Source organism: Vipera ursinii, assembly GCF_947247035.1.
Source record: "Vipera ursinii genome assembly, chromosome: 1".
Taxonomy (NCBI): domain Eukaryota; kingdom Metazoa; phylum Chordata; class Lepidosauria; order Squamata; family Viperidae; genus Vipera; species Vipera ursinii.
In genome coordinates, this window is record NC_139512.1 from 65,570,471 (window position 1) to 65,585,016 (window position 14,546).

The 14,546-nt window shown below is 40.8% G+C and overlaps 1 protein-coding gene across 1 annotated transcript in view; it reads left to right on the forward strand.

Moving 5' to 3' along the window:
- KNL1 (kinetochore scaffold 1) overlaps positions 1-9,921 on the forward strand; it is a gene marked incomplete at its 5' end in the record, with an annotated part of 39,942 nt that extends 30,021 nt beyond the window's left edge. The window contains 10 exons of the mRNA XM_083349672.1: positions 69-152; positions 785-824; positions 916-1,017; positions 2,289-2,389; positions 3,993-4,061; positions 4,508-4,617; positions 5,442-5,560; positions 7,159-7,281; positions 7,404-8,732; positions 9,862-9,921. Of these exons, the coding sequence (XP_083205798.1) occupies positions 69-152; positions 785-824; positions 916-1,017; positions 2,289-2,389; positions 3,993-4,061; positions 4,508-4,617; positions 5,442-5,560; positions 7,159-7,281; positions 7,404-7,542 (887 nt within the window). The 3' untranslated portion in view covers positions 7,543-8,732; positions 9,862-9,921. The remainder of the gene's footprint in view (positions 1-68; positions 153-784; positions 825-915; positions 1,018-2,288; positions 2,390-3,992; positions 4,062-4,507; positions 4,618-5,441; positions 5,561-7,158; positions 7,282-7,403; positions 8,733-9,861) is intronic.
- Between the last annotated feature and the right edge of the window lie 4,625 nt (positions 9,922-14,546).

The following is a 14,546-nucleotide window of genomic DNA, read 5'->3' on the forward strand; positions in this document are numbered from 1 at the left end:
CTAAATTGTTTGATATATATGTTATGGTTTTGGATACATGACTTTGTTAAATACTACCTGATTTTTAGAAACCGCTACTCTGGATGATTCTGAGTTGGGTGCTAATTATGCCACGGAGGGACATGAGACCAAACTGAAACATATTGAGAGTGGTAAGTAGGCTTTTTTAGTTAAATGAGATAAAAGATTTGGAATTAATCTTCATTAGATGTTGGTTGCCTTGATCAGTTGAACTAATTTATTTCTGACTTTGCTGCATTGTATTTAAATATAGCAAAATTAATATTTCCTTTGAAATGTTGCAGCTCTGTTGAGTTTGTGGATGGTCTATTTCCTGTTTACACGAACTGTCATTTCACTGTCTTCTAAAGTTCAGTTGTCTTCATCTTTCAGGATTTGCATATTTCCTCCCACCCTTTAATAACCATTCAGAATATGTTTTTGCAGAGGACCAGATAAACTCATACAATATGAAGTAAGGATAGGCAAGTCATTTTACTTAAGTTAGTTCCCTTGGAGTGGGGAAAGTGAATTAACCTTTTTCTTTCGAGGTCCTGAAGCTGCTTAAGATATTCTTAGTATTGTGCAAAATTGGCAGCCGTGAACACAATTGCATATTAGCATCATCTGCTTTTGAAGAATTGGAGAGTGGAATGAAAATTACAGCACTGTGGAAGTACCAGTAACTTGGATGGAAAAATAGAACTGGATGTGTTTAATTAGAATAATTAGCTATATTTGTATTCTGTTGCCAGATTTTAAATGTATTTGTCTTCAATTTTAGAACTTGAAAATTACAAATCCCAAGAAGATAATCTTCAAAGGTAATATTTATCACCAAAATACCCCATATTTGCAACCTATAAAATATATCAGTTTTCAACACTATTTTATTCACATTTTGCATTTTTGCAGAGATCAGTCAGATCTCAGAGGTCAAAAACAACAGATAATTTCTGAAATCAACCAGCTTCAAAGAGACATAAGAAGGTGCCAAGAACATACAGAGAAATACAAGTAAGTAAATTAAAGAGGATTTTATTGTAATGCCGTTCATCCTCTAATTAGAACTGTCCCCAATGTGTGCTGTCCCTTGTGATCTGGAGATGGTCTCAATTGACAGACAATTGTCTAAAATTTGATTATTTCATGACTACTATTCATTCTTATTGAGGGATGACAATATAATTACCCATTCTAAAAAACTATCTGATGTTGATAAAATTGTCTAGGAAAATAAAACTCATGAGTTTTCCAATAATAGTTGAAAGACCAAGTTCCCTGTTTCAGTATTTGTGAGGGGATGTGTGCACAGGCAACTCTCTGCATGGTTTTGACGTTAACTGACAGAGTTTATTTTATTTTATTTATTTGTATCCCGCCTTTATTATTTCTACAAATAACAAAAGGCAGCAAACATATTCAACGCACCTTCCTCTTCCTATTTTCCCCACAACAACAATAAAAAGAGCCTTGGTGGAGCAGTGGGCTAATGCCTCCTTAAGTAACACCAGCTGCCTGCAATTAGTGCAGGTTCGCATCCCACCAGGCTCAAGGTTGACTCAGCCTTCCATCCTTCCAAGGTAGGTAAAATGAGGACCCAGATTGTTGGGGGCAATAAGCTGACTTTGTAATAATGCCGCATGGGGTGTGTGTGAAAGCCCTAATAAGCAGGCATATACATAGAATGAAGGCTATTGCTAAGCACATTGTGCTTTAGATTGTAAGCCGCCCTGATTCTTCGGAGAAGGGCGGGATATAAATGGAATTAAAATAATAATAAAAAAAACCAACCTGTGAGGTGGGTTGAAATGAGATGCCCAAAGTCACCTAAGTGACTTTCATAACAAAGATGGGCCTTGAACTCGTGATCCTTTGCTTTCTAGCCCATGCCTTAACCACCAGACCAATCTAATTTGATTTAATCTTAAAATTAAAAGAGACACTGATGTTGCTAGAGGTTCTCTCATAATCTGTGAAAGTCTGAGTTTTCTTCTGGAGCTTCCGCACAAGGCTTTGACGAAAGAATTCTGCTTCCTTTCTGGGAGGAAGAGTCGTCTTCCATTTGGAACCCATTTTTTTCTCCCAAAGGAAAAAAGTATTTTAAAGAAAGAAATACGAAACTGATTAGTATTAGTAGCACCAGCAGCCTAGTCTAGAAACACTTCACCACTTTTCAAAAGTGGAAAGAGCACTAACAGCAAATATTAATGTGTGTGCATGTCTTTAACTTTCTAATGTTTTCTCTTTTAATTAAACTGTGATTGTGTAATGTTTTTTTCTTGCAGCTTCTCTGAGTGGGTAATAAACGAATGGAGTGATCAGCAGGCAGTGTTTACTTTCCTTTATGATTCTGTTGAGCTCACTGTGGGGTTTAAATGTCCCTTAGGTAAGCTGCAAAATAGCAGGAACTCTGACCTGCCTTCTATGGCACTTCTATAAATAATGTTTAGAATTATTTGAATTTAACTGTTCGTTGTGGCTATTTTTCGCCGTTTGGTACCAGTATTGTGTGAAATTTTACGGTTGTTCTCCTATCTCCTGGGCCGCTCGCAGTCGGTGTTGACGGGAGGGCAGAGATCCGCCCCGAGGCCTCTCATTTGTGGAGTTCCTCAGGGGTCGGTTCTCTCGCCCCTCCTGTTCAACATCTATATGAAGCCGCTGGGTGAGATCATTCGTGGTTTCGGGGTGGGGTATCATCAGTACGCTGATGATACCCAACTTTTTCTTTCCACCCCGAACCAACCCAGCGATGCCCTCGCCGTGATGTTCCGGTGCCTGGAGGCGGTCCAGGTCTGGATGGGGAGAAACAGGCTTCGTCTCAATCCCGCCAAGACTGAGTGGCTGTGCATATTGGCATCTCGGGTCAACCAGACTATTCCATCTCTGACGATGGGGGGTGAGGTGTTCCCCCCCCCCCCGTTGATAGGGCTCGCAACTTGGGCGTCCTCCTGGATTCACGACTCAATTTTGAAGACCATATAGGAGCCGTGACCAGGGGGGCTTTTGCCCAGGTTCGCCTGGTGCGCCAGTTGTGACCCTATCTGGACCGAGATGCCCTACGCACAGTCACTCATGCGCTTGTGAACGCTCTCTACATGGGGCTGCCCTTGAGGACCACTCGGAGGCTTCAACTGGTGCAGAATGCGGCCGCGCGAGTTGTAATGGGGGTCTCCCGATACTCCCACGTAACACCTCTACTCCGCGAGCTGCATTGGCTTCCGGTTGCCCTCCGGGTGAAATTCAAGGTGCTGGTGATGACCTATAAAGCCCTACATGGCTTGGGTCCGGGATATCTGAGGGAACACCTGCTGCCGGCATCAGGTTCCCTTCGTCCAGTGCGCTCCCACAGGGAGGGTCTTCTCAGGGTGCCACCGGTAAGAGATTGCCGGCGGGTAACACCCAGGGATAGGGCCTTCTCAGTGGGGGCGCCTGCCCTTTGGAACCAGCTGCCAGTGGAGCTGAGGACTGCCCCCGACCTCCGTTCATTCCGCTGGGGCCTGAAGACCTGGCTCTTCGAGCTCTCTGGCCCAGGCTGAGGATTAATTTATTTTAATTGGGGTTTTATTTGTACAGGAATAAATTTAATCTTTTTTAAACTTGGTTTTTAACTTTTGTATTTTTGGTTTTTAATTACCCTGTAAACTGCCCTGAGTCCTCCGGGAAAGGGCGGTATATAAATGTAATAAAATAAATTAATAAATAAATAAATTATTGTAATGGAACATTTTGCACTAGAAGGTTGGTTGTAAATACTGAATTTGTCTAAACAAGGCAGCTTTAAGGTAGGGGCTGATACGATCAGTTGGCTTTCCATACAAATATTCCTCAGTATCAGAAATATGCATAGGAGGTTATTCAGTTTACTCATGGGTGTATAAATTTGATTCACACATCACCCTAAGTCATATTTTTTGTATACATTACTAGAAATGTAGTAACACAAACTTCACTTTAAAGATGTGTTTCACACTGTGTGTGCTTTTTTGTAGATGACGCTACCTTCAAAAACAAGTTCTACCGGGAAATTGTTAGTCTGAATTTTGAATCATTATTGGATGGTAAGATTGCAATATTTTATGATCTTAAGGAATTCCCAGTGCTTCATATGAAATATAATGTTGAAATGGAAGGAAATAGGGAATACAGGCTGATACCAGGAATCCGCTTCCTAATTTATATTTTTATTTCTTCTGCAGTATATTCTTTGCATTAGGAAAATAATAGTCAAAGATGTTGGGAAATGGAGGATTTTATAAGTTCTGATAAAGCATAGGTCTTTGTTAAAACTATACATAGTAGATATGTGCATGGAGTGTTAATGTTTAAAACATCTGAAATTATCTGTTATTTTATTCAATTGTTATATGCCTCCCAGAGTCACTCTGTGTGAGATGGACAACCATATAAATGTGATTAATAAATAATTAAAATAGTACAAAATGATTTAAATATAACTTAATTTTTGACAATAATCTTTTTTTACTTTTACTTGCTATTTTTTCAGAAACAAAAGCAGTGCCTACTGCAAAACTAGTGCATAAGCTGATCTTTCAGTTTATTGATAGTCAAAATTCATGGCAAGAGAAATGCTCAACAGTGTATCAGCTTTCTCAGGTAAGGAACTAATTATAAGGAAGTCTAGAATTTGTACACTAAAATAAAGCATACATGACAATAAGCTCTTAAAACTTTTCTCAAATTTATTATTTGCTGATTCATTTTCCTGATGCTTATGGGTTGAACAAAGAAGTTAGAAATTTGCAATGAAGCGTATACGTTGTTGGAAAAAAATCTGGATATTACTCTAATGAGTATGGGTTAGCATATTATTTTTTGGCTTAGTAGCAGTAACACTGGGCTAATTGATTGCCTTTAGTTAAAGAAGCTAAGTAATGCATTTTTTTCTTATTGTCTGCTTTATTGTTCTACATGCTGCTTTTAGTATAGACGTCTCCAATCTTTCCGGCTCTGCGAACCGGCAATGGTGGTGGTGGCAGGGGGGGAGGGGATGGTTTCATGCACGCACCTGCCGCTTGCATGGCCCAGTTCCCAACGGGCTGCGGACTGGTAGCAGGCCATGGGCTGCGGGTTGGGAGCTCCTGGCATAGAAAAGTCATACCTTTCTTTACAATACATTGAGCCATATATTACTCATAATGGATTGGTTCCAGCCACTTATTTTCCCAAGAGACAACTGCTGTCAGTTAGGAGGGGGGCAGGGTTAGCCAATTCTTAGTTCCCAATCCCCTGCACCTCTACCACTTTCTTCCATGGATTCCAGATAATGTAGATGTTGGTGGTGAGGATGAGAGGAGACTGGAGACTAGAATCACCAGATTTTTTTAATGAAAAGTTCATTTTTGATAAACCATATTTTCTAGAAAATCTATGTGTATATTAGGATGTCGTGATTACTTTCATTTTGATTGTTCAACCAGATATTGCATGATCTGTCTCTTGTGGTGAACCGCTGTCAACTTCTGGGAGAAGAGATAGAGTTTCTGAACAAATGGGGTGGAAAATTTTACTTGCTGAAGACTGAAGTGAATGACACAAAGTAAGTAATTGTTTAATCTACTTTTATTTGTGTGCTTGGTGCATACAAATAATTGAAAAAATGCCTCCCCACTTTGTAAATATATGTTATAATTCAACCAAATTACTCCATAGTTGTATGATTAACTGACAACACTGAAGTTTTACAATGGTGGATTTTAAAACGAGAGGCAGTTTGGATATGGTTAAAGGCCCAGGGCTGGAAACCAAGAGGCTATGAGTTCTAGTTCCTGCCTTAGGCACAAAGTCAGCCAAGTAAAAATCAGTCCCTGCCCCTCAGTCTAGTACAGGGGTGTCAAACTTAATTTCATTGAAGGCCACATCAGCATTGCGGTTGCCCTCGGGGGGGTATGGCCAGGGTGGGCGCAGCCTACTGGGTGGGCATGGCTGGAGTGCGTATGGCCTACTGGGTGGGCATGGCCAGCTCTACATCATTGGCATCAAGGGTGCCTATGGGGGCCTGGGCAGGAGTGGGACAGATCTGGGGGTCTCTGGCAGAAGGAGGGTCTCTGGGCCAGGGCCAAGGCAGCGGGGGCCGTTCCCTCACTGTTTCAAGGCTTCGGGGGCCACATGAAACCACTTCGTGGGCCAGATGTGGCCCCCAGGCCTTGTGTTTGACATGTCTGGTCTAATACAAAGGCAATGGCAAATAATTTCTGAAATTACACCCAAGAAAATTGCATGGTTCGTCCAGGCAATTGTCAGGAGTCGTAATCTGTTTTACTGAAGACAGAAAAAAAAGTTGAACAATTTTTGCTAAATAGAATTCAAGGAGCGTAATAAGAAACAAAAATGCACAGTTTTCTAATATGATATAAACTTTACAAAATCCATACAAACACAGTAAATAAAAGAACAGAGAAATATTCAAATAGTGGATTCCAGAACCAGATTAAAATAAATAGTAAACAAAATAAAAACTAAAAAGAGTTAGAACATAAAATTTGACAGCCAACTTAAAAACAAGCACAAACAGGCAGTTCTGACAGGTTTTTTTAAGTAGTAAAAAGTTTAAAGATTTTGATACTGATAATTTATGTATGTGGGTTTATTGTGAGAAAAACATATAATAAGTGTTTTTGTTAACATTTATGATGATAATTTGTATACCAACTCTCATTGAATTATGGATGGATATAATGGGATACAACAATAAAAACACAATTAAAACAATAATATATCTGAGTATCTGCAAGGTATATTTATTAAGGAATTTTATTAAGTTTCTGACTACTTATGGCTCTGTAATTTCATACTTATTTAAAATGTCTCCAGAGATAAAGCGGAAGCAAGTAGTGGCCCTGCACAACAGTCTCAAATTCTCATGTGGCCTCTTGGGAAAATTAATTGCCATCTCTGGTTTACATGGTGAAGTTACTGAAAAATAGGCTGAATTTACTTTTATTAGTTTCCATTTATCAAGTTATTAATTTAGATTCCAGTTCAGATTATCATTTGATTTAGGTGAAAGAGAAAGTTATCCACGTTCACAATTTTTCATTGTAAATCCGATTGTTTCTCCCAATTCTTTCACATGGGTTTGTTTGGATAGTAACCTACCTAACTATTAATTTTATGTATCTGTTTTTTCATATATAGTATAAGCCTTTTGTTCTCCAGTTCTATGCCTCTTGCAAAGTTTGAAGTCGAACTCTCTTTATCTGCCAATTATCCAACGACTCCATTAGCTTTCACTATCCAAAAATGCACAGGCAATCTTGGGTAAGTAAAACAAAGATGAATGTCTGGGTTATGATATATGCTTCATTTCTGTAAAAAAGTTTAGCAGAAATGTTTTCTTAATCAGCTTATATATATATATATTATGCATTTTCTGTTCTCAGCCATGAGGAAATTTCGGTGGTTTTGTCCAGCGTTCCAGTGGGAGCCAACTATTTGAAGAGAATGGTCAGTCACATTAGTTGTAATCTACTCCAATATCCTTCAGCAATTCCGAAAAATAAAAGAGCAACTGTCCAATAGTTTGTTCTTCTAGAATACTTGGGAAAAAAATCTTATGTCAACTATCACGCAGTACTAAAATGATTACATCTTTATTTAAACTATAAAAAAGCAGAAATAGTTTGCCTTTCTTCTGTAAACTGTAGTGCAAAACTGTAATGTGGTTCCTCTATTTTTTTAATTTCTTTGCGGTATTTTCCACTAGTGCTTTGCCCTGCCTTTTATTTCTGAGAGACTATTTTACAACAAAATAAAGCATATTGTAGTTGATGTAATTTTGAAACATGTACTGCAGTGAAGGGATGCTAGGATAAGAGGAGCTTTTGAGTCCTATCTATAAAGCACTTAAGTTATTGAATGTTGGATATAGAATACTGGATCAGTCAGCAATCAGCAATTTTTTAAAATGGTCATAGGATGTACTAAAATTTTATTCCATTATACTGACTGAGGAAAGTCTTCAGTTTCAGTGAAGACGGCAGACATTATTAGTAGCATGCATTTTTGTGCAGGCTCATTTCGTACCTGTAATGTTGACATTCTTACAACAAAATGTATAGCATTTTTTCCTTGTCTAATATTTTGTTGGTGGACAAATTATGTTTATATGTAAAATGTTGCATACTTAAATGCTTTTTGATGTTTGAGTGTTTTTTAACTTTAATATTTTGTCAAAAAGGAAAGTGTTAATAAAGTTTACAACAATACTTTTACCATCTTGGAAGTGATTTAGAAATGGAAAAAAAACCTGCCAACGCTTATATTCAATATTATGTTACTATGTTATTTCTTTCGTTTTTTTATTTTACATTTTTTATTTTAATAAGATTAAAAATGCTTTATATATTTTATTATTATTTTTTTAAAAAAACCTATTCCCTCTAAATTGTCTGAATGACATTTTGTTATTTGTTTCGAATGTTTCTGTTAACATTTAAAATGTTGGGTTAAGCTACCTTTATTTCACACCAATTTTATGAGAAGAAAAAATAAGATATTCTAGAAATGCTTTTATAAGTAGGACTGAACTATGCATCCAAATTAAGAAAGGTTAACAGAATATGTGATAGAAACATTGTGGTCCAGTATTCAATAATACTTACACTTTTTATTATAGGAAACAAAAACTAGATTAATATAGTATAGTATAAAACTTTACTTTTTATAGATTTTGCATTTTTCTTATTCAGAATCAAATCTGAAAACATACCGTATATACTTGAGTATAAGCCGAATTTTTCAGCCCACTTTTTGGGCTGAAAAATTCCACTTCGGCTTATACTCCAGTCAACAAAAAAACTTACCGAGGACTTGTGCGCGGCCGAGGCTTTGGTGCTTCCGGGATCGCGCGCACCTCTCCCAAGCCACCGCCGTCCAGAGACCTGCCGAAGTTTGGGGAGGTTTGGGGAGGTGCGCGCGCACCTCCCCAAACGTTGGCAGGTCTCCGGACCTCCGTGCCCTGCCTGCCTGCTTCTTTCCGCTGCGGAAAGAAGCAGGCAGGCAGGGCGCGGAGGTCGGGAGACCTGCCGACGTTTGGGGAGGTTTGGGCACCCCCAAACCTCCCCAAACGTCAGCAGGTCTCCGGATCTCCGTGCCCTGCCTGCCTGCTTCTTTCCGCTGCGGAAAGAAGCAGGCAGGCAGGGCGCGGAGGTCAGGAGACCTGCCGACGTTTGGGGAGGTTTGGGCACCCCCAAACCTCCCCAAACGTCGGCAGGTCTCCCGACCTCCGCGCCCTGCCTGCCTGCTTCTTTCTGCAGCGGAAAGAAGCAGGCAGGCAGGGCACGGAGGTCGGGAGACCTGCCGACGTTTGGGGAGGTTTGGGGAGGTGCGCGCGCACCTCCCCAAACCTCCCCAAACTTCGGCAGGTCTCCGGACGGCGGCGGCTTGGGAGAGGTGCGCGCGATCCTGGAAGCACCGAAGCCTCGGCCGCGTGCAAGTCCTCGGTAAGCTCCGGGCGGTCACTTGCTTCGCGTCTCCTGAGGGAAGGGGGGGCGACTGGAGCGGGCGTGTTTCCTCGCCTGCTGGGTGCCGCGATTTGCCCGGGAAACGCGCGGGCCCCGAATGGCAGCGTGGAGCGAGGAAGCGGATAGCAAGGGCTTCCCTGAGAGCCGCGGCCACACAGGGTATTCCTGTGTATTCAGGCTTGCAAAATGGCGGATCGAGCCTCTGCTGGCGGCAGAGGCTTGCAGAGCGCGGATCCAGCCTCCGCCGGCGGCGGAGGCTTGCAGAACGGCGGATCGGCTTATACTCGAGTCAATAACTTTTTCCAGTTTTTGGGGGTGAAATTGGGGGTCTCGGCTTATACTCGAGTCGGCTTATACTCAAGTATATACGGGTAAGTAAATATTTTTTAATTCCTTTCATCTTAAATACTCAGTATAATTTTATATACTGCTTTACTTCCTGTGTTTTCCTCTTATTCGTGTCCTGTTCAGATAATGCTTTTGCCTGTTTTTCTTGTATCTTTTCTATTTATTATTCCCCCACTGTTTTCAATAGTTTTAATTTATACTAGGATGTTACATGTCCCTAAAAATAAATTGTAATGAAAGTTAATTGACCCTTATTTAATTTGAATACACTGAATATGGAAAAGCAAGGACATCAGCCTGCCAACTAAATGTAGATTAATCCACATCATTATATTTCCCATAGCTACTTAGAGTAACAAAAATTGGTCCATGAAAAAAATTAGAAGGAAAATCAACTTGTTTGAGCTATAGTGTCAGGGGAGACTCCTATGCATTCCTTGGACAGCAAGGATGACCAACAAGCAAATACTAGAGTGTATAAAACTTAAACTTGAAAGCCAAAATCACAAAATTTTATATATATATACATACATATATATATATATATATATATATATATATATATATATATATATATATATATATATATATATATATATATATATATATAATTCAGGAGATCAAGGTGTCCTCAAATTATAATATTTAATTTGACAATGATTGAACTTCAACTAATGAAGCAAGTGCTACTTTGCAGACTTAATGTATATAACACAATAGATGTTCTACTTATTTCACTGTTGTTGTTAGTTGCGAAGTCGTGTCCGACCCATCGCGACCCTATGGACAATGTTCCTCCAGGCTTTCCTGTCCTCTGCCATCTTCTGGGCTCCATTTAAGCTCACGCCTACTGCTTCAGTGACTCCATCCAGCCACCTCATTCTCTGTCGTCCCCTTCTTCTATTGCCCTCAATCTTTCCCAGCATTAGGCTCTTCTCCAGTGAGTCCTTCCTCCTCATTAGGTGGCCAAAGTATTTGAGTTTTAGCTTCAGGATCTGGCCTTCTAAAGAGCAGTGAGGGTTGATCTCCTCTAGGACTGACCGGTTTGATCGCCTTGCAGTCCAAGGGACTCGCAGGAGTCTTCTCCAGCACCAGAGTTCAAAGGCCTCAATTCTTTTGCGCTCAGCCTTTCTTATGGTCCAACTTTCACTGCCATACATTGCAACTGGGAAGACCATAGCCTTGACTATACGCACTTTTGTTGACAGGGTGATGTCTCTGCTTTTTAGTGTGCTGTCTAGATTTGCCATGGCTTTCCTCCCCAGGAGCAAGCGTCTTTTAATTTCTTGGCTGCAGTCCCCATCTGCAGTGATCTTGGAGCCCAGGAAAATAAAATCTGTCACTACCTCCATTTCTTCCCCATCTATTTGCCAGGAATTGAGAGGGCCGGATGCCATGATCTTGGTTTTCTTAATGTTTAGTTTCAACCCAACTTTTGCACTCTCCTTCTTCACTCGCAACAAGAGACTCTTCAGTTCCTCTTCACTTTCTGCCATTAGAGTGGTATCATCTGCGTATCTTAGGTTGTTGATATTTCTTCCAGCAATCTTAATTCCATCTTTTGATTCATCTAGCCCTGCCTTTCTCATGATGTGCTCTGCATATAAGTTAAATAGGCAAGGCGACAGTATACAGCCTTGCCGGACTCCTTTCCCAATTTGGAACCAATCAGTGGTTCCGTGTCCAGTTCTCACTGTTGCTTCTTGGCCTGCATATAGGTTTCTCAAGAGACAAATAAGATGTTCTGGTACTCCCATCTCTTTAAGAACTTGCCACAGTTTGTTATGATCCACACAATCAAAGGCTTTAGCATAGTCAATGAAGCAGAAGTAGATGTTTTTCTGGAACTCTCTAGCTTTCTCCATGATCCAGCGTATGTTGGCTATTTGATCTCTAGTTCCTCTGCCTCTTCGAAATCCTGCCTGTACTTCTGGTAGTTCTCGATCCACATACTGCTGGAGTCTAGCTTGTAGGATTTTAAGCATAACTTTACTAGCATGAGAAATGAGTGAAATGGTGCGATAGTTTGAACATTCTTTGGCACTGCCTTTCTTTGGAATTGGAATGTAAACTGATCTTTTCCAATCCTGTGGCCACTGTTCAGTTTTCCAAATTTGCTGGCAAATTGAGTGTAGCACTTTTACTGCATCGTCTTTTAAGATTTTGAATAGCTCAGCTGGAATACTGTCACCTCCACTAGCTTTGTTGTTGCTCAGCTTTTCTAAGGCCCACTTCACTTCACATTCTAGGATGTCTGGCTCGAGGTCAGTGACCACCTCATTGTGATTATCAGGGACGTTAAGCTCATTCTTGTATAGTTCTTCTGTGTAATTTTGCCATCTCTTCTTAATCTCTTCTGCCTCTGTTAGGTCCCTGCCATTTTGGTCCTTTATCATGCCCATTTTTGCATTGAACGTTCCCTTCATCTCTCCAATTTTCTTGAAAAGATCTCTGGTCCTCCCTATTCTATTGTTTTCTTCTATTTCTTTGCACTGTTCATTTAAGAAGGCATTCTTATCTCTTCTAGCTATTCTCTGGAATTCTGCATTCAATTGGGCGTATCTTTCTTTTTCTCCCTTGCCTTTTGCTTCCCTCCTTTCCTCAGCTATTTGCAAAGCTTCCTCAGACAGCCATTTTGCTTTCTTGCATTTCTTTTTCTTTGGGATGGTTTTGGTTGCTACCTCTTGTACAATGTTGCGAACCTCTGTCCATAGTTCTTCAGGCACCCTGTCTATCAGATATAATTCCTTAAATCTATTTGTCACCTCTACTGTATATTCAACGGGGATATGATTTAATTCATACCTGACTGGCCTGGTGCTTTTCCCTACTTTCTTCAGTTTAAGCCTAAACTTTGCAACAAGAAGCTCATGGTCTGAGCCACAGTCAGCTCCTGGTCTTGTTTTTACTGACTGTATAGAGCTTCTCCATCTTTGGCTGCAGAGCATATAGTCAATCTGATTTCTGTGTTGACCGTCTGGTGATGTCCATGTGTAGAGCCGTCTCTTGGGTTGTTGGAAAAGAGTGTTTGCTATGACCATCGTATTCTCTTGATAAAATTCTATCAGCCTGTGCCCTGCTTCATTTTGTACTCCAAGGCCAAACTTGCCTGTTATTCCGGTTATCTTTTGGCTTCCTACTTTAGCATTCCAATCCCCCATGATGATAAGGACATCATTTTTTGGTGTTAGTTCTATAAGGTGCTGTAGGGCTTCATAGAACCGGTCAATTTCATCCTCTTCAGCACCGGTGGTTGGGGCATAGACTTGGACTACTGTGATATTGAATGGTTTGCCTTGGATTCGAACTGAGATCATTCTGTCATTTTGAGGATTGTATCCCAGTATTGCTTTTCCTACTCTTTTATTGACTATGAAGGCTACTCCATTTCTTCTGAGGGATTCTTGCCCGCAGTAGTATACCTGATGGTCATCTGAATTAAATTCACCCATTCCTGTCCATTTTAGTTCGCTGATACCTAAGATGTCGATGTTCAGTCTTGTCATCTCTTGTTTGACCACGTCCAGCTTTCCTTGATTCATGGATCTTACATTCCAGGTTCCTATGGAGAAAAAATCTTTACAGCATCGGACTTTCCTTTCACCACCAGACATATCCACAGCTGAGCGTCCTTTCGGCTTTGGCCCAGTCGCTTCATTCTTTCTGGCGCTACTAGTACTAGCCCTCTGCTCTTCCCCAGTAGCATATTGGACGCCTTCCGACCTGAGGGGCTCATCTTCCAGCGTCATATCGTTTTGCCTTTTGGTACTGTCCATAGGGTTTTCATGGCAAAGATACTGGAGTGGGTTGCCATTTCCTTCTCCAGTGGATCACATTTTGTCAGAACTCTCTGCTATGACCTGTCCGTCTTGGGTGGCCCTGCACGGCATAGCTCATAGCTTCATTGAATTACGCAAGCCCCTTCGCCACAACAAGGCAGTAATCCATGAAGGGGTATTTCACTGTAGATTGCATCAAAATGTAGTCCGTGTCTGCCCCCCATTCCTTTCCTGGAATGGAAGGGAGCAAGATGGGATGGGGTTGGGTTTTATTAATGTGTTTTAACTTATTGTAAGAGTTGTGGGCATTTTGTTTAATCTTTTTTAATTTTTGTATTTTGTCTTTTAACATGTGCTGCCCTGTTCACCGCCCTGAGTCCTTCGGGAGAAGGGCGGTATACAAATAAAATTAATAAATAAATAATAAATAAGATGCCCAGAGGGAGGAGGGTGGGGTCTTCTCTTAGTCTGTTAACTACCTCTAGAATGACAGACCCCCCCATTGGGGTCCCAAACCACTTGGCAGAGCCAGGTCTTCAGTCTCTTTTGGAAGGTCAAAAGGGTGAGTGTGGATCACACATTGGGGCCATGATGTTCCAGAGGATGGAAGCCAGAAACTACAATAATGCCTTCTGTAATAGATATTGAGTTTTACAACACATTACAAACACATATTAAGTTTGTAATTAACAGTATAAAGGTAAAGGTAAAGGTTCCCCCGCACATGCATGCTAGTCGTTTCCGACTCTAGGGGCCGGTGCTCATCTCCGTTTCAAAGCCGAAGAGCCAGCTCTTGTCCGAGGACGTCTCCGTGGTCATGTGGCCGGCATGACTAGACGCCAAAGGCGCACAGAACGCTGTTACCTTCCCACCGCAGTGGTCCCTATTTTTCTACTTGCATTTTTATGTGTTTTCGAACTGCTAGGTTGGCAGA